The 23,881-nt window shown below is 46.8% G+C and overlaps 10 protein-coding genes across 10 annotated transcripts; 5 read left to right on the top strand and 5 right to left on the bottom strand.

Moving 5' to 3' along the window:
• The first annotated feature begins 63 nt into the window (after positions 1–63).
• Positions 64–2,635, top strand: LOC117892694 (proton-coupled folate transporter). The gene is made up of 9 exons (XM_034799104.1): positions 64–271; positions 345–460; positions 902–1,052; positions 1,112–1,295; positions 1,354–1,540; positions 1,606–1,741; positions 1,811–2,137; positions 2,204–2,360; positions 2,422–2,635. The coding sequence occupies exons 1-9, from the start codon at positions 64–66 to the stop codon at positions 2,483–2,485; spliced, it is 1,530 nt and encodes a 509-aa protein (XP_034654995.1). The 3' UTR covers positions 2,486–2,635.
• A 287-nt stretch (positions 2,636–2,922) lies between these two features.
• On the top strand, positions 2,923–5,533 carry LOC117892695 (proton-coupled folate transporter). The gene is made up of 7 exons (XM_034799105.1): positions 2,923–3,296; positions 3,357–3,469; positions 3,909–4,059; positions 4,119–4,489; positions 4,553–4,688; positions 4,766–5,249; positions 5,320–5,533. The coding sequence occupies exons 1-7, from the start codon at positions 3,140–3,142 to the stop codon at positions 5,381–5,383; spliced, it is 1,476 nt and encodes a 491-aa protein (XP_034654996.1). The 5' UTR covers positions 2,923–3,139; the 3' UTR covers positions 5,384–5,533.
• LOC117892693 lies at positions 5,512–8,015 on the bottom strand. The gene is made up of 9 exons (XM_034799103.1): positions 7,760–8,015; positions 7,582–7,691; positions 7,287–7,437; positions 6,464–7,228; positions 6,264–6,400; positions 6,015–6,204; positions 5,900–5,947; positions 5,717–5,825; positions 5,512–5,660 (listed from the first exon to the last, which is right to left on the bottom strand). The coding sequence occupies exons 1-9, from the start codon at positions 7,884–7,886 to the stop codon at positions 5,603–5,605; spliced, it is 1,695 nt and encodes a 564-aa protein (XP_034654994.1). The 5' UTR covers positions 7,887–8,015; the 3' UTR covers positions 5,512–5,602.
• A 1,563-nt stretch (positions 8,016–9,578) lies between these two features.
• On the bottom strand, positions 9,579–11,625 carry LOC117890230 (proton-coupled folate transporter). The gene is made up of 9 exons (XM_034794968.1): positions 11,384–11,625; positions 11,217–11,326; positions 11,007–11,157; positions 10,763–10,952; positions 10,383–10,699; positions 10,179–10,324; positions 9,927–10,116; positions 9,717–9,873; positions 9,579–9,655 (listed from the first exon to the last, which is right to left on the bottom strand). The coding sequence occupies exons 1-9, from the start codon at positions 11,607–11,609 to the stop codon at positions 9,598–9,600; spliced, it is 1,545 nt and encodes a 514-aa protein (XP_034650859.1). The 5' UTR covers positions 11,610–11,625; the 3' UTR covers positions 9,579–9,597.
• Positions 11,626–12,883: 1,258 nt separating this feature from the next.
• LOC117890871 lies at positions 12,884–13,650 on the bottom strand. Its single transcript, XM_034795960.1, has 3 exons — positions 13,400–13,650; positions 13,177–13,344; positions 12,884–13,113 (listed from the first exon to the last, which is right to left on the bottom strand). Exons 1-3 carry the CDS (start codon positions 13,634–13,636, stop codon positions 12,961–12,963), a joined length of 558 nt encoding a protein of 185 aa, XP_034651851.1. The 5' UTR covers positions 13,637–13,650; the 3' UTR covers positions 12,884–12,960.
• A 112-nt stretch (positions 13,651–13,762) lies between these two features.
• LOC117889909 lies at positions 13,763–14,779 on the bottom strand. Its single transcript, XM_034794435.1, has 3 exons — positions 14,274–14,779; positions 14,050–14,217; positions 13,763–13,992 (listed from the first exon to the last, which is right to left on the bottom strand). The coding sequence occupies exons 1-3, from the start codon at positions 14,553–14,555 to the stop codon at positions 13,840–13,842; spliced, it is 603 nt and encodes a 200-aa protein (XP_034650326.1). The 5' UTR covers positions 14,556–14,779; the 3' UTR covers positions 13,763–13,839.
• A 40-nt stretch (positions 14,780–14,819) lies between these two features.
• LOC117889905 (probable cytochrome P450 301a1, mitochondrial) lies at positions 14,820–17,898 on the top strand. The gene is made up of 7 exons (XM_034794426.1): positions 14,820–15,326; positions 15,964–16,114; positions 16,306–16,418; positions 16,482–16,675; positions 16,731–16,932; positions 16,994–17,159; positions 17,218–17,898. The coding sequence occupies exons 1-7, from the start codon at positions 15,031–15,033 to the stop codon at positions 17,785–17,787; spliced, it is 1,692 nt and encodes a 563-aa protein (XP_034650317.1). The 5' UTR covers positions 14,820–15,030; the 3' UTR covers positions 17,788–17,898.
• Positions 17,870–18,654, bottom strand: LOC117889910 (adenylate kinase isoenzyme 6 homolog). Its single transcript, XM_034794436.1, has 3 exons — positions 18,497–18,654; positions 18,289–18,440; positions 17,870–18,234 (listed from the first exon to the last, which is right to left on the bottom strand). Exons 1-3 carry the CDS (start codon positions 18,540–18,542, stop codon positions 17,905–17,907), a joined length of 528 nt encoding a protein of 175 aa, XP_034650327.1. The 5' UTR covers positions 18,543–18,654; the 3' UTR covers positions 17,870–17,904.
• Positions 18,655–18,877: 223 nt separating this feature from the next.
• Positions 18,878–20,555, top strand: LOC117889908 (protein stand still). The gene is made up of 5 exons (XM_034794434.1): positions 18,878–19,013; positions 19,092–19,284; positions 19,342–19,632; positions 19,821–19,949; positions 20,022–20,555. The coding sequence occupies exons 1-5, from the start codon at positions 19,003–19,005 to the stop codon at positions 20,442–20,444; spliced, it is 1,047 nt and encodes a 348-aa protein (XP_034650325.1). The 5' UTR covers positions 18,878–19,002; the 3' UTR covers positions 20,445–20,555.
• A 139-nt stretch (positions 20,556–20,694) lies between these two features.
• Positions 20,695–23,879, top strand: LOC117889902 (H(+)/Cl(-) exchange transporter 7). Its single transcript, XM_034794419.1, has 9 exons — positions 20,695–20,997; positions 21,117–21,221; positions 21,302–21,503; positions 21,564–22,535; positions 22,606–22,775; positions 22,836–23,222; positions 23,277–23,435; positions 23,491–23,574; positions 23,639–23,879. Exons 1-9 carry the CDS (start codon positions 20,743–20,745, stop codon positions 23,759–23,761), a joined length of 2,457 nt encoding a protein of 818 aa, XP_034650310.1. The 5' UTR covers positions 20,695–20,742; the 3' UTR covers positions 23,762–23,879.
• The last annotated feature ends 2 nt before the right edge of the window (positions 23,880–23,881 follow it).

Below are 23,881 nucleotides of genomic sequence, written 5' to 3'. Positions count from 1 at the left end.
AGTGTGCGCAGTTTGTTTCCCTGTACCCGAAAGATAGCCACAAAGTAAAGGACTGCAAAAAAGATGCCTCGCAACGATTTGGAATCCTTGGTGAGCGATGATGAGGCGCCACGCACTCTGGATGCTGCTGCAACGGCAACAACAACACCGAGCACAGCTTCCACCGGCGAGGAGGTGCCCCTCCCACCGCCAGCGCTGGACTACAGCAGCTATCGCTGGTTCATCCTGGAGCCCGCAGTATTTCTGATCTTCTTTGCCAGATATCTAATTGGTATGGATACACAGACAGACAGACAATGGCAGATCATCATCATTCAATTAACTTGGTTTGTGTGTGATTTTAGGGGCGGTTTATCAGAATCAAATCCTCTATCAAACCTGCGTCACCATCATGAAGTATAATGCCACGGAATGCGAGCCGTTGCTGGGCATCGATCGGGGAGAATCGGAGGCGTCGAAAGTAAGCGAAATACTCTGAAGCTCTGAAATAATGTTTTGTGACAATGCGTCGCAGTTTTTTGTATCTGCTGCGGGGCGTTTTTAATCCTCACTAAGCGCTCGCAAGACTCTTGACCCACATACGCACGAGTGCAGCATCAGCCAAGACAAAGCAAAATCTATCAATCAAAGCGTTTAGCTGTGCCGATTGTGTTCATTGTTTGAACATTTGCTGATAAGAATAAGTGCCAACAAATGTGGAACGGCGTCCAGAGCTTATCAGCGAGCGACACAGAAGTAAATGCAAAAACCTTTATGACTAATTTGTCTATCATGGCGATGAAATATCGACCTACCGCGCGCTAAACAGGCATTACAAATATAATTAATAATTATACAGATACGAGATACACGACAATGAGTCAGGCGAACATGATCAGCAGCTGTGCTTTGTTTCTTACAGAAAATCGAGGTTCAAGTGCAGGAATATTCGGCCAACATTATGATGACGACCTCTCTACTCGAGAGCATAATACCAGCGTTTGTGAGTCTATTCCTGGGTCCCTGGTCGGACAAGTTCGGCCGGCGGCCCATCCTCCTGACAACCTTCACGGGTGGGTATTCCACATGTAAAATATTTTGTACATTTATAACGATCTTTTCATATACGCAGGCTACCTCACGGGCTCAATTATATTGCTAATTATAACTAGAATAACAATGGCCACCAATATAAGTCCTTGGTGGTTCCTGCTCTCGTCTGTGCCCTCGGTTCTCAGCGGAGGAACTTGCGCCTTGATCACTGGCATCTATTGCTACATTTCGGATGTGGCCAAGGAGCGCAAACGAGCCCTCAGGTGAGTAGTGGCATCCCTTTTAGTTAATCCAAAATCCAATTCATATTGCTTATTTCAGAATGGTCCTGAATGAGGCGTCCCTGTGCACGGGCATGATGGTGGGCAATGTGGCCAGCGGGTATATCTATGCAGCAACGAATGCTTTCACCCTCTTCTTCATTGCCAGCTGCCTGATGGGCCTGTCGCTGATGTATGTCTATTTCTGTGTGCCCGAGAGCCTGATACCCGATCATCTGCCCACTGGAGTAGGTTACATCTGTCTGACACCTAAAGTTAGCCTTCTAACATGCATGTTTTCTCTTTCGCCTAGTCCCGCATTCGCGAGTTCTTCCGCTTCGATTTGGTCAAGGATCTGGTACGCACCTGCTTCCAAAGGCGACCCAACTATGACCGTGCCATTATCTGGCTAACGATGATCGCTCTGACCATAGCCATCTTTGATATGGGTAAGAAATGTGACTAAAAATGGGCACTAAGGAAGTAATCTTAACTTGTATCTTATCTAAATATGTCAGAGGGCGAGAGCACTGTCAACTACATGTTTATGCGAGAACAATTCGACTGGACCATCAAGGACTTCAGCCTCTTCAATGCCGCGCGAATTGTCATCCAGATTGTGGGCAGCATAGTCGGCATGGTGGTCCTGCGTCGCGTCTTGAAGTTGTCCATCATAACAATGGCCATGCTGGCGCTCGCTTGCTGCGTCCTTGAGAGCACAGTACGCGCCACGGCCGTGTACTGGCAGGAGATGTATGTCGGCATGACATTGGGCATGATGCGCGGCGTCATGGGACCCATGTGTCGTGCCATTCTCTCCCACGTTGCGCCGAGTACGGAAGTGGGTAAGTTCCAAATGAATTGAATCGACCTGAGTCAGCTATTAACCGGAATAAAATGTATCCATTTAGGCAAGATATTCGCACTGACCACATCGATGGAGTCTGTTTCGCCGCTGGGCGCTGCTCCCCTGTACACGAGCGTGTACAAGGCCACGGTGGAGTTTTATCCTGGAGCATTTAACTTCATCAGCGCGGTCCTTTACTTTGTGTGCTACGTTCTGATTGCGTGAGTGATTGCAGGAACTATTTATATTGTGTTTCCTCCTTAATAAGTCCTTTAATTGCAGCATCATATTCGGCATACAGAAGTCGATGGGCAGCAGCAGCGTCTATCAAGCCATTGGCAGTTAGCTGTCTCCCAGCTCCGCTTAGTTGAATGCATCTCAAAGACCAATTAAATCTGTTCATGTGGGCGTGTGTGATTGGAAAACTACGAGTATTTTTGTATTTTAAATTCGTGTAGTCACAACTTGTGCAAGTAGATAGTATTATTATTGTGAATTGTAACTTTTCTGCTACCATTTTGAATGTTTTGCGACGGCGTTTGCCAACTGCAAACACAATAAAACGCAAGACAAGACTCGAACGCATAGCAACAGTCTGCAGCGTGACAATAAATTGTAAATACGTAAACATTTTAGCATATTTAAGCATAGGTTGGCTTTGATTTGTTTGGGTTTCACTTCTGGTGTGTGTAACGCGAGTGCGCCGAGACATTGAGGGGCCGGGCCCGTGCGAACTGCGGCAGGGTGGTGTGGCGGGGCGGGGCGGGTATCGGGCGGCGCACTGAGATAGGCGTCGTATCGCTCCGATGTGCTTTGCCATTTTCAGCTGCACCCCACTCACTGTTAGTGTATCGCTAGAGTTTGGCGCGCGCGGAAGCCTGAACGCAGACGCTCTACCGTTCTCGATTGTGGAATTTTACGATATTGTTTTGAATGAATTGCTAATTCCTTTGTCTAGCGATAATTTGTGCGATTTGGCCGTGACCTTCGATTGATCGGAATGTCTCAAACGGACGAGGATGCCCTGGTCTTAGCCAGTGACGACGACGAGCCATTGGAAACTGCAGAATCGCCCACACCAGCCACGACAAGATGTCTGCCATCGCTAATACTGGAGCCCGCCGTGTTTCTGGTATTCTTCGGCAGATTTCTAACTGGTATGGATCTCTCTTTTCCCTCTTCTAACATGAATAAATACATGATTATGCTTTCCACAGATGCGGCATATCAAAATCAGATTCTCTATCAGACTTGCGTCACTGTCATGCAACACAATGAAACCGAGTGCCAGCCGTTTCTGGGCAGAGATCGTGCCTCGGATGAGGTCAAAGTAAGTTTTCCACTCAACGATGATGGGGAGCCGAAACAAGTTCAGTTCTCTGCGAGTTTTGCTCTAACGAGTGAAAAGGGAAGGGGAAAACAAGTTAATCTGTGAATCAAACTACAAGCGAGTGCATACACATCAATTTAGAATGATAATATTGGTGACAATAATGAACATACAATACATACGTACATTATGTACTTATAATATTTTAAGGCCAGGTGGTCGGGGGTTCTTCTTATCAATTGCGTTGTCCCAGAAGCAAAAGAGAACACGAAACGCCTATGAGTAATTGGCTTAACTTATCACCAAACTTATCGACTGGCATGCATATATCTAACCGATGGTGCGAAAGAACTCCCCAAAAAGCTATGACTAATGGCAGCATGACGATTCGCTTATCGGCGAAAGATAATCCCTGTCTAAACAGATTCACCCTTTGCAGAAAATCGAAACGCAAGTGCAAGCGTATGCGGCCACCATAATGATGATCAATGCCATTCTCGAGAGCACCATTCCCGCCGTTGTGAGTCTGTTCCTGGGCCCCTGGTCGGACAAGTTCGGCAGGCGTCCCATCCTGCTCTCCACATTCACGGGTAAGCTGGACTCAACTGCATTTATAACAGATTTGATCTATGACTATGCTTGGCTACAGGATTCCTGTTGAGTGGCAGCATTCTGATCGTGCTAACCCAGATATCGGCTGTCACAAACATCAATCCCTGGTGGTTCCTGCTCTCCTCTGTGCCGTCGGTGTTTAGCGGCGGCACCTGTGCCCTCATCACTGTCCTGTACTGCCACGTCTCCGATGTGGCCACGGAGAGTGCGCGAGCCCTGAGAATGGTTTCCATGGAGGCGTCCCTGGGCTTGGGCATGATGGCGGGCAGCATGGCCGGCGGCTACATATACGCAGCAGTTGGTGCCGCAACGCTGTTCATTCTGGCGGGCTCCCTCATAACCGTAGGCCTGCTCTACATCATCTTCCTAGTGCCGGAGAGCCTCAAGCCAGAGGACTTGCAATCCGAGGTAAAGGATTTGGCTTTTCTTTTCTTTTTTTTTGATTTTACCGAATATTTCCTCCCCCTTTAGTCACGGATACGTGGGTTCTTCCGCTTTGACTTGGTCAAGAATCTGGTGATGACCTGCTGCAAGAAGCGTGAGAACTACGACAGAGCCATCATCTGGATGGTCATGATGTCGCTCACCATGTGCATCTTCGCCATGGGTGCGTAAACAAACTCTTGCATCTTGCATCTTGCATCTTGCATCTGCCACCCAACTGACTCTCTGCTAATCTTTCAGAGGGCGAGAGCACAGTCAACTACATGTTCGTGCAGAAGCAATTCAGCTGGACGGTCACGGACTACAGCGTGTTCAACACCTCGCGCATCGTCATCCAGGTGGTGGGCAGCACTATCGCCATGGTTCTGCTGCGACGATTGCTCAAGGTCTCGCTCATAACGATGACAATGCTGGCGTTTGCCTGCTGTGTCCTGGAGGGCACTGTGCGGGCGACGGCGCAGTACGGCCAGGAGATGTACGTGGCCTTGGTGCTGGGCATGATACGCGGCGTCATGAGTCCCATGTGCAAGGCCATTCTGTCGCAGCTGACGCCCAGCACGGAAATAGGCAAAATATTCTCGCTTACCACATCGCTGCAATCCCTCTCTCCCCTGGGCGCTGCACCGCTCTACGCGGCCGTTTACGCTGCGACGGTGGCCTCCTATGCGGGCGCCTTCAACTTTATCAGCGTGGGACTCTACTTTATGTGCTACTGTTTCTCCGCGTGAGTAACTGACATTATGAATTGCTTCTGGTTGTCATTATCATTTATTGTTATTGTTTTTCCCGTGCAGCATCGTCTTTGGCATGCAGAAATCAATGGAGAGAAACAGCGCCTATCAGGCATTTGGCAGTTGATTCAGGAACGCAAGCAAAGGATGAAGCCTTGAGTATTAATTAAGCTTAAAGTGATGCTGCAAGCCAAAGCTTAGAAATAAGAGAATTCCCAGCAAATGAAACGCACAATTGGCTGCTGTTTTCGTATCATTAAATTCGTTCTACTCGTAAGGTTTTATTGCTATTACTTAGGTATGATCACATGTTAATTGTAGGCATAAATCATTGTAGGCCAGTGGCTCACTTTAGCACCTTGGCGTAGTGCTGCTTGTGCCTGAACTTGATGCGCAAGACACATCTACGGGAATATACAATACCAATTAGCATTCCCTCACTCGAAGCAGCTGAACTCACCCAATGAACACGAACGAGAGCAGATACAGGAACGCGCTGACAAAGTTGAACAGGCCCGGGTACGTGGTGAGGCTCTGCTTGTAGATGAGCGTATAGAGCGGGGCGGCAACTGCGATTGGAAGTGGGAAACATTCAAAATAATTCAATCAGCAGAGAGCCAGAGTAACCAGAGACGAGACTCACCGAAAGGTGCAAACGATTGCAAAACATTCTTAATGGAGAAAATCTTGCCTGCAATGTGAAGATTGAAAACAGCTGTGATACGTATACGCGATATGGGTGGGGGAAAATAACTCACCCAGATCCGAGGGCGGCACAATGTTTGACACAATGGTGCGGCACATGGGTCCCGATATGGAGCGGAAGACGCCCAGGGCTACCGAGAGGTACATGTGCCACGGCATTGTGGCAAATCCTTTGGCCAAATTATTGAGAACTTCCGAGAAGAAGGCCAGCAGGCCGAGCGTGACCACCGACAGGCGGAAAACCTAAACCCAACAAAAAAGAGAACTCAGCTCCAGGGAGCACCTTTGTGTGAAATGCTCACCTTTCGGAGCACAAGGAAGCCGATCAGCGCTCCAATCATGGGCACCAGATGGCTGACCGTCTCGTAGAATGTGTAATCCCGCACCGTCCAGTGGAACTTTTCGCGCACAAACAAATACATGACAGTCATCACGCCATCTGGAATAGAGCTCCATTGTATAAGCTTTTGGGATCGCATTGCTGCGCAGAAGATTCACTCACCGAAAACGAAAATAGACAGGAACATGGCCAGTGTGACGAGCCAAATAATTGCGCGAGCATGATTTTCGCGTGGCTTGAAGCAAGTGTTAATCATATCTTTGATGTGAACGAAGCTGAATAGGCCAGCCTTCCTGACACGCTCCGCAGCTGCCGCGGCATCCGCCTCAGCCTTGGCCTTCTTGGCTCGCTCGGGCAGCCGCTCCACGTACTTGGCCAGCATGTCGTCGTCGAAGGACATGGCAGGAGTCGCCGGCGTTGGCAGCTCGCATGGCTTGGGGCGTGGCTTCTCCTGCTGCTCATCGTTGAGGATGTTGGGCGGACAGTCGATGGCCACACAGTCCAGCTGCAGGTCGCAGGCCGTCATGGGCACATCCTTGCATTCAGCTGCATTCTTCGCATCCTCCGCCTGGCGAATGTGCAGACTCTCGGGCACAAAGAAGATGATGAACAGCGTCGCAAAGGTGGAAATGCAGCCGGAGAGACCGATGGTCGCAGCTGCGCTGGTGGCGGCGTACACGAAGCTGGAGAGCAGCGAGCCGCTGGTCAGGCCGATGAAGAAGAGCGACTCCATGAAGATCATGCGGTAGGGACGCGTCTTGCAGTCCGTTATGTCCGATATGAAGCAAAAGGCGGCCACAGAGAAGACACAGTTGCCGCCCAGCAGCGAGTGGGGCACCGCAGCCAGAATGTACCACCAGGGGTTGACCACGTAGTAGCTGGACAGCTCGCAGATGGCGGCCATCAGCAAGAAGGAGGCGGAAAAGCCTTAAATGCAAACAGCAAATTATTACAGGGAATCGAACACTCTAAGCGATTGCCTTACCAATCATGGAGACAATCAGCAGCGGCTTCCTGCCATAGTGGTCCGACCAGGAGCCAATGAACAGGCCACAGAAGGCCGGCACAATGCTCTCCAGGAGGGTGCGCGAGAGGAATAAATTGGCCACATACGGCTGCAGCTCCGTTTCGATGGCCTGCAAAGAGGGGAAGGCGTCAGTAGCTATCGAATGTCGGTGGGGAATGCGAATGCGATTCGTTTCCACGTAAGCACACAGCCCCAGTGGCTGACTGCATTTTGCTGTGGAAATGAAACGGAAAACGTTTTCCTCTGAACACACATTTATCTCGGCGCTGGCGTTCTTGGAGTCCAGCTGCTTGCAGTCGGACTCATTGTAATGGAATATCACTGTGCACGTCTGATAGATGACCTGGTTCCGCTGGATTGTGCCTGTGGCCGTTTAATAGTTGAATATAATTTGGTTGGCTGTCAAAGTGGGCCCGTGCCGGGTCACTCACCGGAGAGCGTGTGCGAGAAGAGCAGCATGAAGACAACCGGTTCTATATAGAACAGATGAAAAACTTTGCCCCACTGCAGATTGCGCAGCTTTTCCAGGGTAAACGCATTCGAGGCCTTCTCAACCATGTTTGTCCGGTTTCAGTTGCCAAATTTTGGCCCCACAGTTCAATGTTTGAGTTCGATTTTCTATTTATTTTTAAGCAAGGCCTCACTTACTGGCGCTTGTTGCACATTTTTCAATTCTTGTCACGTAAATGTTTTTGGGGTGGAGAGAGAATTCCGAACTGCGATCGGAATATCACGTTAATATTATGCTATTATTATTATTCAATCGCTTTGATTGCTGTGGATGTGGTGGATGCGGATACCCATCAGACGTTTGTGTGCACTGAACCAACACGAAACCGGGCAGCGACGACGACTACGACAACGGCAACAGCAACAGCTAAGCCCCAACAACCGACAGCGGGCAAACAAATTACAATTAGAGTTTGATTCTCGAAATGAGCGGCTGCCGCTGGGCTCGCAGCTTTATATAGACTCTCGAAAAACCAATAGCAACAAGCAGGCGGAAGCACACTGCGAAGCAAATAGTTAAACAGATGAACAGTTGTTCATCCAAATCCCAATGGGATATCTCGAGGCGGTTCCCCTGAAAAGTGACACACCCGAGCGCCAGAGAACGACTTGGACCAAAGCTGCGACTCGACTCGACTCCGTTCAACGCGCGACAGATTTATTTGAACTTATTCGCTTCTCCCTCAGCCCCACTAGAGTCTCAAATTTAAACTCAGTCTCGGGTTCTGTTTGTTTGGTTTCCTTTTGGCATTAATTAATTATTATTTTCACCCATTTTTGATGCGTGCAAATGAGTAGCACGAGCCAGGATTGTGGTAATCCCAGAAACTGAAGCTGGAAAAGAACGGCTAAGAAATACAAATCTGTTTTCGCTTTGTTTATTTATTATAATCATGTTTGGGTGATTCATTCATTTTCCTTTTATTCAAATCGATATTTATGAAGAAAACTCGCGAGATAATAAGCAGTTACAGCTCAACATTTCTAGCTCAACAAAAACAAGCTGAAGCCATTTAGAGATGTTCCAAAGTCTCTACGGACATATTTATCGGTGGGACTTACCGACTAGCGGCTGCCTCGTGATCGTTATTTCTGTGGCTAGTTATTTTTGGAAATCAGCTTTGGACGATTGTTAAATATTAATTTAAATTAATTTGCTGGCAATGATGCTTGCCATGTATAATTCCAGATTTTTCGTTACGCTCTGTTGGGCCATCAAAATGAGTAGAATTTTATTTGAATTTCTTGTACAGTTTGTTTTGGTTAGGCGCTCAACCGATCTCAATCAAGGGTGTAAAAAACTTGGCGACTAATTTAAAATTAGCAGCAAGCGAAATTAGCATTTGTTTAAACTTTAAAGCATCATCTGAGTTAGCACCAAACCAATCGTTGGGCTGTTCCGTTGCCATAATCTGCACACTTTACATACAAATAAAGCAATGTGTGTGTGTTCATATATTCTTAATATTTTTATAGATCCGTCAGCGGACGCCGCACACGCCGCAACTTTTTTAAGCCACATTTTGTTGTCAATGGGAAAATCTTTACAAATTTTCCACCGCAGCAACAAAGTCGAGAATTAACACATTTTCAGTTGCTCAGCTCGAGTATGTAAATAAGTATGAATTGATGTATGGATGAGTATTTGTTTATGGTCAAAACGTATAGGGGGACCACCTATCGCTAGCATTTCTGTATAATTTGTATTCGAAAGTTTGGCAACGACTGGCAGACTTTGTTTTTAAAGAGATTTGTTGATTCACTTGAAAACCGGCTCGTAGTACGCCCGATTAGTGGACTTTTTATGCCACACCGCACTGAAAACGATATGGAATTAGTGACTCTGAAAGGAGTAAATAAATATAAAGGAACACATACACGAGAAGGACTATCCCAAGGCCGTAGAGGCACGCGCTGAGCAGATTGAATATGCCCGGATCCGTGTCCAATGTGCGCGTGTAGATCGCAAAGTACAGGCTCGAGGATATCAGCGGAGAGAGTGTCTGCAGAATGCCCAGCAGAGCAAAGACTTTCCCTGCAAAGGTTCATTTATCATCACAAAAATCAGCGTTTAGCCTCCAAACTTACCTCGCTCTGCGGCTGGCAGGAGATTGGTGATTATGGTCCGGCACATGGGATTCACCAGAGACTTGAATACGCCCAAAGCAATGGCGACGTAGATTTGCCAGCTAACCGTGGCCCAGGACTTCATCAGGCTGCTGGACGAGTGACTCAGGAGAGAGACAATGGCCAGCCAGAGAACCGACGAGCTGGTGCACTGCCAAAGGTTAGATTAGAGATTAGAAAGGTCGGAAAGATCTGAAAGATCTGAAATCTCACCTGACGCAGGGACCAAATGAACAGCACGCCGCCAGAGCCAGCCACAGCAGGCACCAGGATGCTCACCGATTCGTATTCGGTAAACTCCTTCACTGTCCAATGGAACTTGGCTCTCATGAACAAGTAGAACACCGAGTTGCTGCCATCTGTGCACGAAGCATTCACCATTGCAATAGCAGTTTTGGGCAGGAACAAAACACTCACCGGAGACGAAGGCTGCCAGCAGCAGGACAGACATAACTAGGAACACAATCGAGCGATCTTTGTGGGCGCGGTGTCTGCTGCAAGTGCTCCACAAATCCTTCAGCAGGGCAAGCACATCTCTGTCTGGTGTCGCTGCGTTTTGCTCACTTCTGGGCAGACTCTCGGGCAGCAGGGCGATCATCAGGAAGAGGGCAACCAGAATGGAGCAGGCGGATATGCACAGCACAACGTAAGCATTGGTGGCCTCGTAGGCGTAGCCAGAGCCAAAGCTGCCCAGCAGGAGACCCACATAAATGGCCAGCTCGTAGGCAATCATCCTGCAAAGTAGCAAATTCACTTACAGGAAACATATTTGGTCAGACTGCTGTATGTATAAGTACCTGTATGAACGAGCCTTTCCCTCGGACACATCTCCTAGGAAGCACACGGCGGCCACGGAGTAGGTGACACTGCTGCCCAGACACGATAGAGGCACAATCGAGAGCACGTACCACCAAGGGCTAACCATGCCACCTGTCTGCATGGCTGCATAGGCAACGCCAGCTGAAATCAGATACTGCAGGCCGTAGCCTGACATCCAGCCTGACATGAAATTGAGAGTTCTGTGTTCTGTGAGGCACTTACCCAGAAAGGAGCACATCAGGAGCGGCTTGCGTCCGTAGCGATCTGCCCAGGCGCCAGCGAAGAGGCCGCAGAATGCCGGAATAATGCACTCCACAATCCTCATGACCACAACGACTCGAGCTGCGTACGGCTGCACTTCTTCTTCGATTCTCTGGCAAAGTTCTACAAAGTAATTCAAAGCATTCCCCAGTGGAATCTTTCTTGTCTTACCTTCGTCTCGTTTGTGGCATTCTTGGTGCCTAGGAGCAGGCAGACCTCATTCGAGTATCCAAATCCAGACGTGCAGCTCTGATAAATGATTTGACTCTTCAATACGGTGGCTGCCAACAAGAAACGATTACCATGAGAGATTACCCCACACAGAGACGAACACTTACACGAAAAATTGTAGGCAAAGAGCAGAATCAAAATGAAGGGCTCCAGCAGATAGATGGTCAGCGGTTGGGCGACTGATGGCTCCCTGATGGCGGAAGGCTCTCCATTTTGGTGGCTCTCTGCGCTGCTACTGCTGGCAGTTTCAGGATCACGCCGGGTTGCCTTGGCCACAAGCTTTTCATGGGCATGCGGTTCCTCGTTCATCTCTGCCACTCGACTGAGACTCATTGCTTCATGAATTTCAAGATACGAGCGTGGGCGCGATTGCCAGCGGCTTCCATTCAGATTTCATGAATCTACAAAAAGTATTCACTCCTTCGGTGGACTGAGAAGCTCTTATCATGGTTACATTTCCTCTAAACAGCTAGGCGGACTTATCAAAACAATGAACCAATTTAAGTAAGAAGAGGAGTGTTGGCTAATTTCACAACGAATTCTCGATATCGAAGCATCACTGTGGCTCTGCTGAGATCCCCGCACGTGAGTCAGATCTACTCTGTGTTCACTCTCGAGGGACTTTTTTTTATTGATTCGACGTGCTTTATCTGAATTAAGTTTATGCACGTTCTCCAAGCAACTGAAGATTTACACTTCAACTATTTATCTATGCATCTGCTAGTTCCAGTGTGTAACTATTTAATTGCTAGTAATTAAATGCTAGTTTAATCATAGGGCTTTGAAAAGAATTCATTGTAACCCAAAGACCATATACTAGATATACCAACAAGTAAACATTGATCCTCGAAAAGGGACTCTGCCAAATCAAGGACACTTATCCGAAGTCGGTTTTGCTTTTAAGAAACTGTAGCGAAACGCTGTAAGGCTACTTCCATGTGGAGTAAGGGAAATCATATTCCACGACTTTGATATTCGGTTTAGTATTACTAGCTAGCCTTGACTCTGACCATTGAATACTTAATTTTCTCAAATAGATGCAAACATTTTCTACATAACAGGCTAGTTTTAAGGACTCCGTGAAATTGGATATTTTGGATAATAAGGTTTAAACAGGAACGGCTAACAAAATGTATAACCATAATCTGTGTTGCAAAACACACAATGAAACTAGCGATTGGAAACAGATTCATATCGAGTATATTACTGCCAGCTGACAAAAGCTCACCGATATGAAACGCGGTATGGATAAAAATTCAAACAATAGGCGCCATGAGTTGATGTTGATGAATTTGGTAGAAGTTTGCAACCGCAATCATAATGACATAATCACTCATCATAAACTCAAAACTATTTGAAACATATTAGGGCCAAACCCATTGGGCATTAGAGGCAATCAAGGCAGTGGTTCATTGATTACGACTGCTTTAATTGGAACAAAACTGCCAGAGGTAAACAAAAGCTTAGCTACAATTTTGATATATGTATATTAAATATCCATTAAACTTTCAACAAACAATTGACCGAAATTCGAAATTAAATGTTCGGCATAAACATACATATGTACATACGAGTGTATATTTATTTTATATGAATTTCAGCAATTATTGTGAAGGTGTTTTAGGTATAGAATAATAGCTGCAAACCTTTACAGAAGCCAATTGCAGTGGTCCATCTGCTCCTTTTATGGTTCATCTCTTGCGAAAATCACCGACACTTTCAATTTCCAAACTTTGTTGGTGGCAAAGCGCAGTTGTATCTTGTAGTCACCCTGCGGCAGGGGCAAAGTTCGCAGAAAATCGTCTGTAAATTCCAAATTATCCATAATGACCTCGTGCTAGAAATGATGGGCAATAAATTAATGAAACGAGTAACAGTTTGGTTTGATTTGCGAACTCACATTGTAGGGACAGGTGTGATTTACATTCGATCGAGTCATAATGGCATTGATGACAAGTCCTTCGAAGGATAGACTGTTCACATTTTCCATGAGCTGGCAGAAATCCTTGCTGACATTGTAGAGAAATGGACGCCAGCCATTGTAGCGGCGATCGATGCTCCAATTCATCTGTCAATGGGCAAACTCCATTTAACCGGCCACAATGTGAATTCTCGCTACTCACCCACACATTTGTGATGGGCAATTGAAACATTTCCAGGCGTATATTGACTCCAGCCCGTCCCCTGCCGAGTAGTTTGAGTTTGCAGCTCGAGAACTTTGCAAAGGAATCATCGTACGACTCGCACTTGAGGTTGGTAAATCTAGAATTCGACATGCGACCCACGCCACACCGAACGGACCAGAGCACAATGACGGCGGCCACAAACAGCCATCGGACCGGTGCAAGTGCTGCCCGCATTTTCGTACAACTAACCAAACGCCAAAGAGGCTAAAACTGTTCTGAAAAATAGCACGGCCATCATTAGGGTTAAAAGGTTAATCGAAAACATCAACAGGAATGGACTAATACCCGGCTGCTAATGAGTTTGTTTGCCGTTCGGTCAGTTACCCTCTCGCCATTATATTTCAATTAAACTCCCACTCGGGAGTTTGTGTATTTGTTTATAGTTCATCTCGCACGAAAAACGCAGAAACTTGAATTCTCCAAGTTTTGTAAGTGGCAAAACGCAGCTGCAACTTGTAGTCAGCCTGGGGAAGTGGCAAATTCTTCAGCAAATCGTCTGTAAATTCCAGATTATCCAGGATAATGTCGTGCTAGAAGAGAATGAAAAAGCTGTAACAAGTTGCTCGGTCCATTGGCACTGCACTTACATTGTAGGGACAGGTGTGATTTAGATTTGAGCGAGTCATTATAGCTCTGATGACCAGCCCTTCGAAGGACATTTGATTCACGTTCTCCATGAGCTTGCAGAAGTTCGAGCTGATGTTGTACATGAATGGACGATAGCCATTGTAGCGCCGATACATGCTCCAATTGATCTGATTTAATCAAAGCCAAATACAATGATAAAGAGTCTCGGATTGTGTCTACTCACCCACACATTATCGATGGGCACTTGAAATAGCTGCAGGTGGATGTTGACACCAGCGCGTCCCCTGGCCAGCAGTTTGAGTTTGCATTTCGAGAACCGCGCATACGACTCGTTGTATGTCTCGCACATGAGGTTGGTAAATCTAGAGTTTGACCTGCGACCCTCGCCCCCCCGCAGATTAGAGCCGAGCAACAGAACAGATGCGGCCACAAGAAGCCAGCGAAGAGACACTAAAACCGCAACCATTGCCACAAAACTAGTCGCTGCCCAAAGCAGCAGCATCATTTTAAATATATTAAATAGTGACAGTCGACCTCAAGCCATAAGCTAATATTAATTACATTCGAAAATCAATTTATATCCGTAAACAGTGAGGATGATGAGGTACAATTTTCAACCATTCATACTTTAAAATTCTCATTGAAAGCACGCACCCGAAGAGCGACGAATTGTTTTCTCTTTTAAAAGTTTACTAAGAGGCCGGGTCTGGGGGCTCAGTGGAGCCCGTTGGTGGCGCTAGTTTGTGTCCGACAGCCGTTGAGTGTGGAACGGAGCTCAGTTGTTGCAAGCGGACTGGTAGAGCTAGAAGCCAGTTTCATTCACGCCAGTGTCTCTGTCGCTCTGTGCGTCTGTCTGTGTGTGTCAACGTCAACAGAAGACAATTGGAAATCGAGGCATAAAACGAGTGAAATCTGATTTGAATTTAAATCAGTTAGCTCTTGCTGTAACCGAGCAACAAATCCAGACAGAAAATCAAATAATGAACAAGCTTCCAGTGAGGGCTTGGCGAGGCACAGCCTCCACGGCCAGTGCATCCAGCCTGAGGCGAAGTGTGTCCAAGCTCAGTGGCACGGGCCTGCTGCCAAATGAGAAGCAACGTCTGGAGATTCGCGACAGCTCCACGGGCGTGGCCGCCTGTCCCCATTTGCTGGAGCAGGAGGAGACAGCAGCGGCGACAACGCCACGAATACACTCCACTCCCGAGTGGCAGAACGCACTGCCCTACAGTCAGATACCTGGACCCAAGCCCCTGCCCATTCTGGGCAACACCTGGCGGTAAGTGGTCGTATAAGAGTCGAGAAACGACAGAAACGAATAACTCGAGCAGCAAACTTGCTTTCACTCTGCCAATTGCAATTCCTTTGCCATGCACTCTCCGTTTCACTTGACCCAATTAAGTAAAGCGCGTTCAATACCCACTGCTCGTGATGATGAAGCTGGTCTTTTTATGTTCATTAATTTATTTTGGCTTTGCTGTCCGCGGCACGCAATCATTTCACTGGCCGTAACGAAGCTTGTTTTGCCCGTTTGCTGTGTAAATGTTTAACAACAACTCGAATGATCGTTTTCGATGATTCTTGTTGAATGTGCGTGTGGTTTGGGTTTCCTAGTACGAGTATTCACACCTTTGCCTGCACCCTAACCCACGGAAATAGCTCCTAATCATTCCCTCGGCTAATCGCTAGACTTACAATCCACTCAACAATACGTCATCTCGTTGATTAGCGTTCAATTAGCGACATATTCAAGGTCAGCATCATAACATGTGAAATTTTGGTGCATGCTTCGCTCACTCTGAGTATTTATTTTGCGCATTTGGCCAAAGTCAATGCATCCGTCCAAATCCATTGTCGCCATTTGTTCGCCAATTGTTTGTCATTTGCGCCCTAACCTTGGCCGTTCTCCTTCACAGACTGATGCCAATCATTGGCCAATACACCATCTCCGATGTGGCCAACATATCGTCGCTGCTCCACGATCGCTATGGCAGAATTGTGCGTTTCGGTGGCCTCATAGGGCGGCCGGATCTACTCTTTATCTACGACGCCGACGAAATCGAAAAGGTAAGCTTTAGCACGGAACACAGACGTCGTAGCGCAGCACCTGCTGTGGTCTTTCCGCTTGACCAACGAAGCACGAAGGCACCAAAGCAGTCAAGCAATTTCTGGCACTTTGCGACGCATCCAGCTAGTACAAATTACTGCATGTTGTCGGATGTTAACCACGCAATTTCTGGTAATGTTTGATATTTCAGTGCTATCGCAGCGAGGGGCCAACCCCCTTCCGCCCATCGATGCCCAGTCTGGTCAAGTACAAGAGTGTGGTGCGCAAGGACTTCTTTGGGGAGCTCGGCGGCGTGGTGGGCGTGTAAGTGGAAGAGCTCAGCTCATGAATGACATGAATGACAACCGATTTACACTTTCAATGCAGCCACGGCGAACCTTGGCGTCAGTTCCGGTCGCGTGTCCAGAAGCCAGTGCTGCAGCTATCCACCATCAGGCGCTACTTGCAGCCGCTGGAGGCGATCACAGATGATTTCTTGGTGCGCTGCGAGCTCCTGTTGGATGGTAACCAGGAGCTGCCCGAGGATTTCGACAACGAGATACACAAATGGTCCTTGGAGTGTGAGTCCTAATCGTTATCCTGACTGTGTTCCGACAATATACTTATCCACTTTAGGTATTGGACGCGTCGCCTTGGACACGCGTCTGGGTTGCCTGGAGGCGAATCTCACACCCGACTCGGAGCCACAGCAAATCATTGATGCAGCCAAGTATGCCCTGCGGAACGTGGCCACTCTCGAACTGAAGGCACCCTACTGGCGGTACTTCCCGACGCCTCTCTGGACACAGTATGTGAAGAACATGAACTTTTTTGTGAGGTAAGTGGGCCACAATGGAATATGGCGTACCTTGGAGCTGACACAAAATGATTCCTTGCAGCGTCTGTATGAAGTACATACAGAGTGCGACTGAGCGATTGAAGACACAAGATCCCAGCCTGCGGGATGGCGAGCCCTCGCTGGTGGAGAAGGTCATCATGTCGGAGAAGAACGAAAAGATAGCCACCATAATGGCGCTGGATCTGATTCTAGTCGGAATAGACACCGTAATATTATGCGAGTCTCTGCAGTTTCGAATAGAGATCTAAACTGTATCACTTGCAGATATCGATGGCGGTCTGCTCAATGCTCTATCAACTGGCCACGCGTCCCGAGGAGCAGCAAAAGGTTCACGAGGAATTGAAGCGACTGCTACCCGATCCGAACACACCGCTCACCATTGCGCTGCTCGACCAGATGCACCATCTGAAGGCATTCATCAAGGAGGTGTTTCGCATGTACAGCACGGTGATTGGAAATGGGAGAACATTGCAGGAGGACAGCGTCATCTGCGGCTACCAGGTGCCGAAGGGAGTGCAGGCAGTCTTTCCCACCATTGTGACCGGCAACATGGAGGAGTATGTAACGGACGCGGCCACATTCCGACCCGAGCGTTGGCTGAAGCCGCAGCATGGTGGTGTTCCGGGCAAACTACATCCGTTTGCCTCGCTGCCCTACGGCTATGGTGCCCGCATGTGCCTGGGTCGGCGATTCGCTGATCTGGAGATGCAAATACTGCTGGCCAAGCTGCTGCGAAGCCACAAGCTGGAGTACAACCACAAGCCGTTGGACTATGCCGTCACATTCATGTACGCGCCGGATGGACCGCTCCGCTTTAAAATGACGCGCATTTAGTTGCCTCATCTGTTGTAGATCTAAGATTTCGATTTTATACGCTTATGCATGAAGTTTGTTGTAAATATTCGCTAAAGAGATGTTTTAGATGATTAGCATTTTCTCATGAGAGCATGTTTATTTTCTCTTCCACATACGATACCATTGTTTCACCGTTTTCAAACTCTTAGCGGCATCTGCTGCCGTTTCGCCGCAGAGTTCGTGGACAATGTCAGCCTTGTATGACTCGCGTGCTTCCTCCAGAATGGTGCCAAAGATTTCACACTCAATATTCGATGAGAGTTTCTTCTCGTTGTAGTTGCGTTCCTTTAAACGATCGTAGAGCGTTTTATTGGGGCAGGTGACGACGAAGACGGCTTGAAACCAGCGCTCTGGAAAGAAATCGCAGCCGTGATACTCCACGATATTGCCGCCCTTCTGCATCAGCGGTTCCAAGTGGTCCATTAGCTAAGAATATTCAAGTTGTCATTTAGATTCTCGGACATATTGTGGCATCCATACCTTATCTTCATCGAGAATGGGACAATCGTATTCTTCGTCGTGCTCCTCAATGTAATCGTGTTCCTTGGCAATCTTTGAGCAATCCAACCAGTCGAAATTTAGTTGTTCGGCCAAACGCTCGCACAAATACGATTTGCCCGCTCCAGGTGTTCCTGTGGGTCCAAAAATATGTTAAAATTGTACAATTAACTAAAGCAAGCATACCAACCGGTGACTAAAATGTTTGGCTTCGCATCTGCATCTAGTTCCGACATCTCACAGCCAGCAATATATTACTATTCCCGTTTCTTAGTTAAAAAGGTTTTATTGTTTATTTTTGTTGAAAACGTGCGGTGCCGATTGTCGATGTTAGGGCTGCACAACAAATATATCGAATTGAACTATCGAAAGCCCTGGCGCTGAAACTAATTAAAATTTAAATCACTGGTAGAAGCAACTAAACTAACATATTTCGTACAATAAATGTATAATCAAGGTAAAACATATTAGTATCAAGTGTTTCAATAAAAAGTTCAAATATTTTTGACCTGCCATATTTTTCGCCCAAATATCTGATTGCGTATATCGTACTTGTAGATGTTCCTTTTCCGTTTTCAACTATTTTAAACATTCTGCCTTCTTCTCTCTTTTCGAAATCCTCTTTGCCAGCAGAACTCATAGATTCATGTGTGTTGTATCTCCTTCGCTACTTCTTCTTTTCACAATTTTTCAAAGATGTCGCTGCTGTAAGTAATAGTAAAAGTTTCCGTGATAAAAATAATTTTTTTTTTGATTAGTATTAAATGAAAAATTTCTGCGAACAGTACTAATTCTGAGACTACGGCCGAGGTGGATGTGGAGCAGCGCCAACACGTTCCATACATCCTAAATGGAGAGCTGTACAGCATTCAAAGCCAGGTGGGGGATAATGTGGTGGTCAAGTGCTGTAATTGTCCGCCGGATCGCGTTTATCGCGGCAGCGTGCGTTCCACGGGCAACTTTCATATGCACATCAAGGTAGACGCGACATAACACCCTGAAATTTCGAGTAATTTAGTTATGATTCCGGTACAGCGTCGCCACACATCTTTGTTGGGCAAACTGCATGAAATGAAGGTGATTGCCCTAGAGGAACGTCGAGATCGCATTATGAAGAATCGTGCCATTGAGAAACCCCGTAGGAAAGGACGATCAACATCGTTGTGCAAGATTACAACAACAACAGGACTGGCTGCAGCGAAGTTTGATCCGGTTGCACATTCAACACCGACGAGAAAGGAAGTCCATGAAATGAAAATAAAAACTGTGTTTCAGCGCCACCAACAAGAGCACAGCGAGCAGAAGGAGGAGACGAGCACAAAAACAGTAAGCAAAAAGCGAGATGGCAATATGCATTAAGCTATGCAGTTTACCGTTGAAGATGTAGATAAAGCATGTGTGTGTGTTTGTGAGTTTATCTGTTTCGGCAGACCAACTCAATGAAATGAAAAGAAGCTTTCGGTAATTTGCATGTTTGTTTGTGTGAGTGCTCATTTTTGTTGTTTATTCCTTAGCCCTCTGCTTCCGTGAGCGAATACTCAACTGTAGATCACAACCAAAATCACGTAAAGCTGGCCACGGATATGCCGAACTGTACAGATAAATCGAATAACAACGAGCTAATTGTACAACATGTTCGCACTGTAAGTACACGCATTTTACATATGTAAACTGTGACATATGTACCTATGTATGTGTAATTCTATTACTCCTAGCTTCCAACTCTTAACCCCAGCATGGTGGATACCCTGAATCCCAATTACAGCCAGCTTGGTCCCGTGGCGGCTAAGCCGCAGGTGCTGCACTTGGGCCACGTTAAGGAGGAGCTACCGAGCAATTTGCCATTTCGAACAGATCAGCCGGTGCCCATTGATCTGACTACAGCATCCTCGCAAAGCGACAGCAAATCCAGCCTATCCAGCAAATCGTATTCCATGAAAGATGTTCAAATGGCTGGCTCATTGTCCCATCACATGGATGGGCCACCCAGAGATATTCTGCAGCGCCTTGAACGCACAATGAGCGATATAAGTGAGGAGCTGCGCTCCCGCAACCAAATTGAACACAACCGCTTACTCCTAGAGGTGGCCAAATTCAAGTTCTTACACCCAACCTTCCAGTTTGAGCCCACCCTTTAGGCGTTTCCGGGGACCGAAACAAGTGATGAAGTTTAATATTAAATATGCATATACATTATATATACTCCAATTGAATATACCCACCATATTGGTGAAGTGCTGGTAACCGTCTTTAGTATTTCGTTTAATTTGGTAATCATTCTTTTAGTTCGCTCCCTCTCTACATAACACACCTTGCAACTTTTTGAGATGCTTCATGGTATTTTCCAGTATTTTTTACGACGCGTTAGCACTGCATCACCCTCTTGTCCAATGTACCAATGCACACAACACAAATTTGGATGGAAATAATTTAATAATGGAGGATGCAAAGGCTTCTTTAATAAGTTTAGAGGATGAAACAACCGACGAAGATGAACCAGTTGTGACGAAAGTCACAAAAAAAAGTCTACCCACGCCAAAAACTATCTTGACAGATGTGATAAATAATGATTCTCCAACTAGTACAGGTGTCGGCGTAGGTAACAATAATTTGGGGACTTTGACTAGCGGCATAGACAACGACGACGACGTACCCGCGTTGCTAGATCACACGCCCTCATATTCAGGAAATGTAAGTGCTCAATAGAGTCGAATGAATCATCCATTGTTCGTGCGTAAAATGAATTGCGTATCTCTAAGCGCAGAGTAAATGTAAATGCATTTCCATATTACATCCACTTTTTTTTACAGGCCATCAATGGAAATTTGCCAGGCAACGATCGCGATAACGCTGATTCGGAGCCTATTTTCCGTGTAAGGTCCCGAACGGCAGCATCATCGACTCCAAACTATGAGGTGGGTGTGTGTGTGTGTTTGTGGGAGGTTTCTCTCGACGATTGTTATCATCAATTCATAATCTAAATTTCCCTTTGCAGAGCTTGGACTATGAAGTTTGCGAAAATACGCTTTTTCAAGAGGAACAAAGAAAGAGCCTTACAGAGCGGTTCTCACTGCGGAAGGATATCATACGATGGATCATATTCATACAAATTGGCATCATCACAGCGCTTATTGCCTGCACCATAGACATTATCATCGAAGAACTCTCCGAATTGAAGTACTTGTTCCTCATGAACTGTGCGTAAAGCTATAAACTAGATTGGTTTTATCTCACTTGACTTTTTTGTTTGTTTTCAGCCGTCGAAAGCAATGTACCAAAGAGCGACATTACGGGCGGCGATTTGGTTGTGCCATTCCTCTACTGGATCTTACTCAGCGTCCTGCCCGTGGCCTTTGGAGCTGCCATGGTTACCTACATCGAACCCATAACGGCGGGCAGTGGCATTCCGCAGGTGAAGAGCTACCTGAACGGTGTGAAAATACCGCGGATTGTGCGGATCAAGACCCTGGCTGTGAAAGCAATTGGAGTGATCACCTCGGTGGTAGGCGGCTTGGCTGGTGGCAAGGAGGGTCCAATGATACACGCCGGCGCTGTGGTAGCAGCTGGCATATCGCAGGGAAAAAGTACAACATTTGTAAAGGATTTCCGTGTGTTTAAGGCCTTTAGGGATGACCACGAGAAGCGGGACTTTGTCCTGGGAGGAGGTGCTGCTGGAGTTTCTGCTGCTTTTGGCGCCCCCATTGGCGGTATGCTGTTCTCGTTGGAAGAAGCCGCCAGCTTCTGGAACCAAAATCTCATCTGGCGCACTCTCGTTGCCTCAATCATTAGCGTATTTACCCTGAACATTGTCCTATCCACATATCACGGCCTGAACGATTTCACCTTCACCGGCCTCTTCAATTTGGGCAAATTCGATCAGCCCCTGAAATTTGACTATTTTGAGTTGCCGATCTTCATGCTGCTGGGCGTAACCGGCGGCCTACTAGGGGCCGCCTGGAATTCGCTGAACACGAAAATCAATGGATTTAGGAAACGTTACATTCCCTGGAAGTTTGGCAAGGTGTGCGAAGCCGTTGTGGTGGCCATGCTGGGCGTTACACTGGCATGCATGATGATCTACTTTATCAATGATTGTCGTCCGCTGGGCAACGATCCGACCATCCATCCTGTTCAGCTTTTCTGTGAAGACAATGAATACAATGCTGTGGCCGCACTCTGGTTTCAAACGCCCGAGGCCACAGTCCGATCTCTGTTCCATGATCCACCAGGTAAGCCAGTAGAAAGTTTTCCTCTCGGCTTATCATTTATTCATTTCATTTCATTTATTGGTTTTATTAGGATCCCACAAAATTCTCACTCTGGCCATGTTCGCGCTTGTGTACTATGTGCTGTCGTGTGCCACCTTTGGTCTCAACGTCTCCCTTGGCGTCTTCATACCAACAGCTTTAGTAGGCGCCGCCTGGGGACGTCTCTTGGCCATGGTCACATTCTATTTATTCCCTGAAACAGTAAGTAACAAATCGCTCATAGAAAGTCCATCAGTTAATCCTTTATTATGAAAACAACAGGAATTTTTGCATCCCGGAAAATATGCTTTGATCGGAGCTGCCGCCAATCTGGGTGGAGTTCTACGCATGACCATCAGCTTGTCGGTTATTTTGATGGAAACAACTGGCGTGGAGACTTCATTCTTTTTCCCCCTGATCATAGCGCTCATCAGTGCTAAGTGGGTTGGCGACTACTTCAACGAGGGCATCTACGACACCCAAATCGAAGTGAATCACGTACCCATGCTGCCTTGGGAGCCCCTGCCCCAATATAAAGGCCTGAGAGCACGAGAAATATTGAGCAGTCCTGTGGTGTGCATCAAGCTGCGTGACAGCGCTCACTATATCTACAATGTGCTGAAAAAATGCGATCACAATGGTTTCCCTGTGGTGGATGACGTCAAGGGTGTAAGATTATGAAAGCATTTGCTTATCCCTATTCAACGCCATCATTTACTGCAGGTTCGTCGCTCTGAGGGTCGTGTCTGCGGCATTGTTTTGCGCTCGCAGCTAATTGTCATCTTGTTAAAGTCTTTGTATGTGGAGAACAGTCATTTCTGGCTGCCAAATACTACAATACAAACGTTTCGAGATGTATATCCGCGATATCCATCCATAAAGGTAAGGAATAGACAAAGCCCCTGCAGATTCTTCAATGATTTGTTTGCTGTTCCAGAGCGTGAGAAAACTGGATGATAAAATTAACTACACAGTGGACCTGGCCATGTTCATGAATCCATCACCAGTGCGCGTTAATGCGGTGAGTAGAAACAAAACTTTTACCCACTGTTCCGGGAACATTTAATTGTCGTATGGCATTACAGCACGACTCTGTGCCCAGGATCTTTCAAATTTTTCGCGCCTTGGGGCTGCGCCACATGCTGGTTATCAACAACGAGAATCGCATTGCTGGCATTATAACGCGTCGGGACTTCATTTACAAGTGATGTGTGGAGAATGCATTTGTATATAATACAATGCTTTTATCAGTGTGTATCGAATACTGTACTGTGCGCGTTCATTTTAACTATTTCCAATAAACATTTGTACTACTTCGTAAACGCTCG

Source organism: Drosophila subobscura, chromosome E, assembly GCF_008121235.1.
Source record: "Drosophila subobscura isolate 14011-0131.10 chromosome E, UCBerk_Dsub_1.0, whole genome shotgun sequence".
NCBI classification, from domain to species: Eukaryota; Metazoa; Arthropoda; class Insecta; order Diptera; family Drosophilidae; genus Drosophila; species Drosophila subobscura.
Note: the sequence above shows the minus strand (reverse complement) of the source record. Positions and strands in the feature narration are given on the sequence as shown.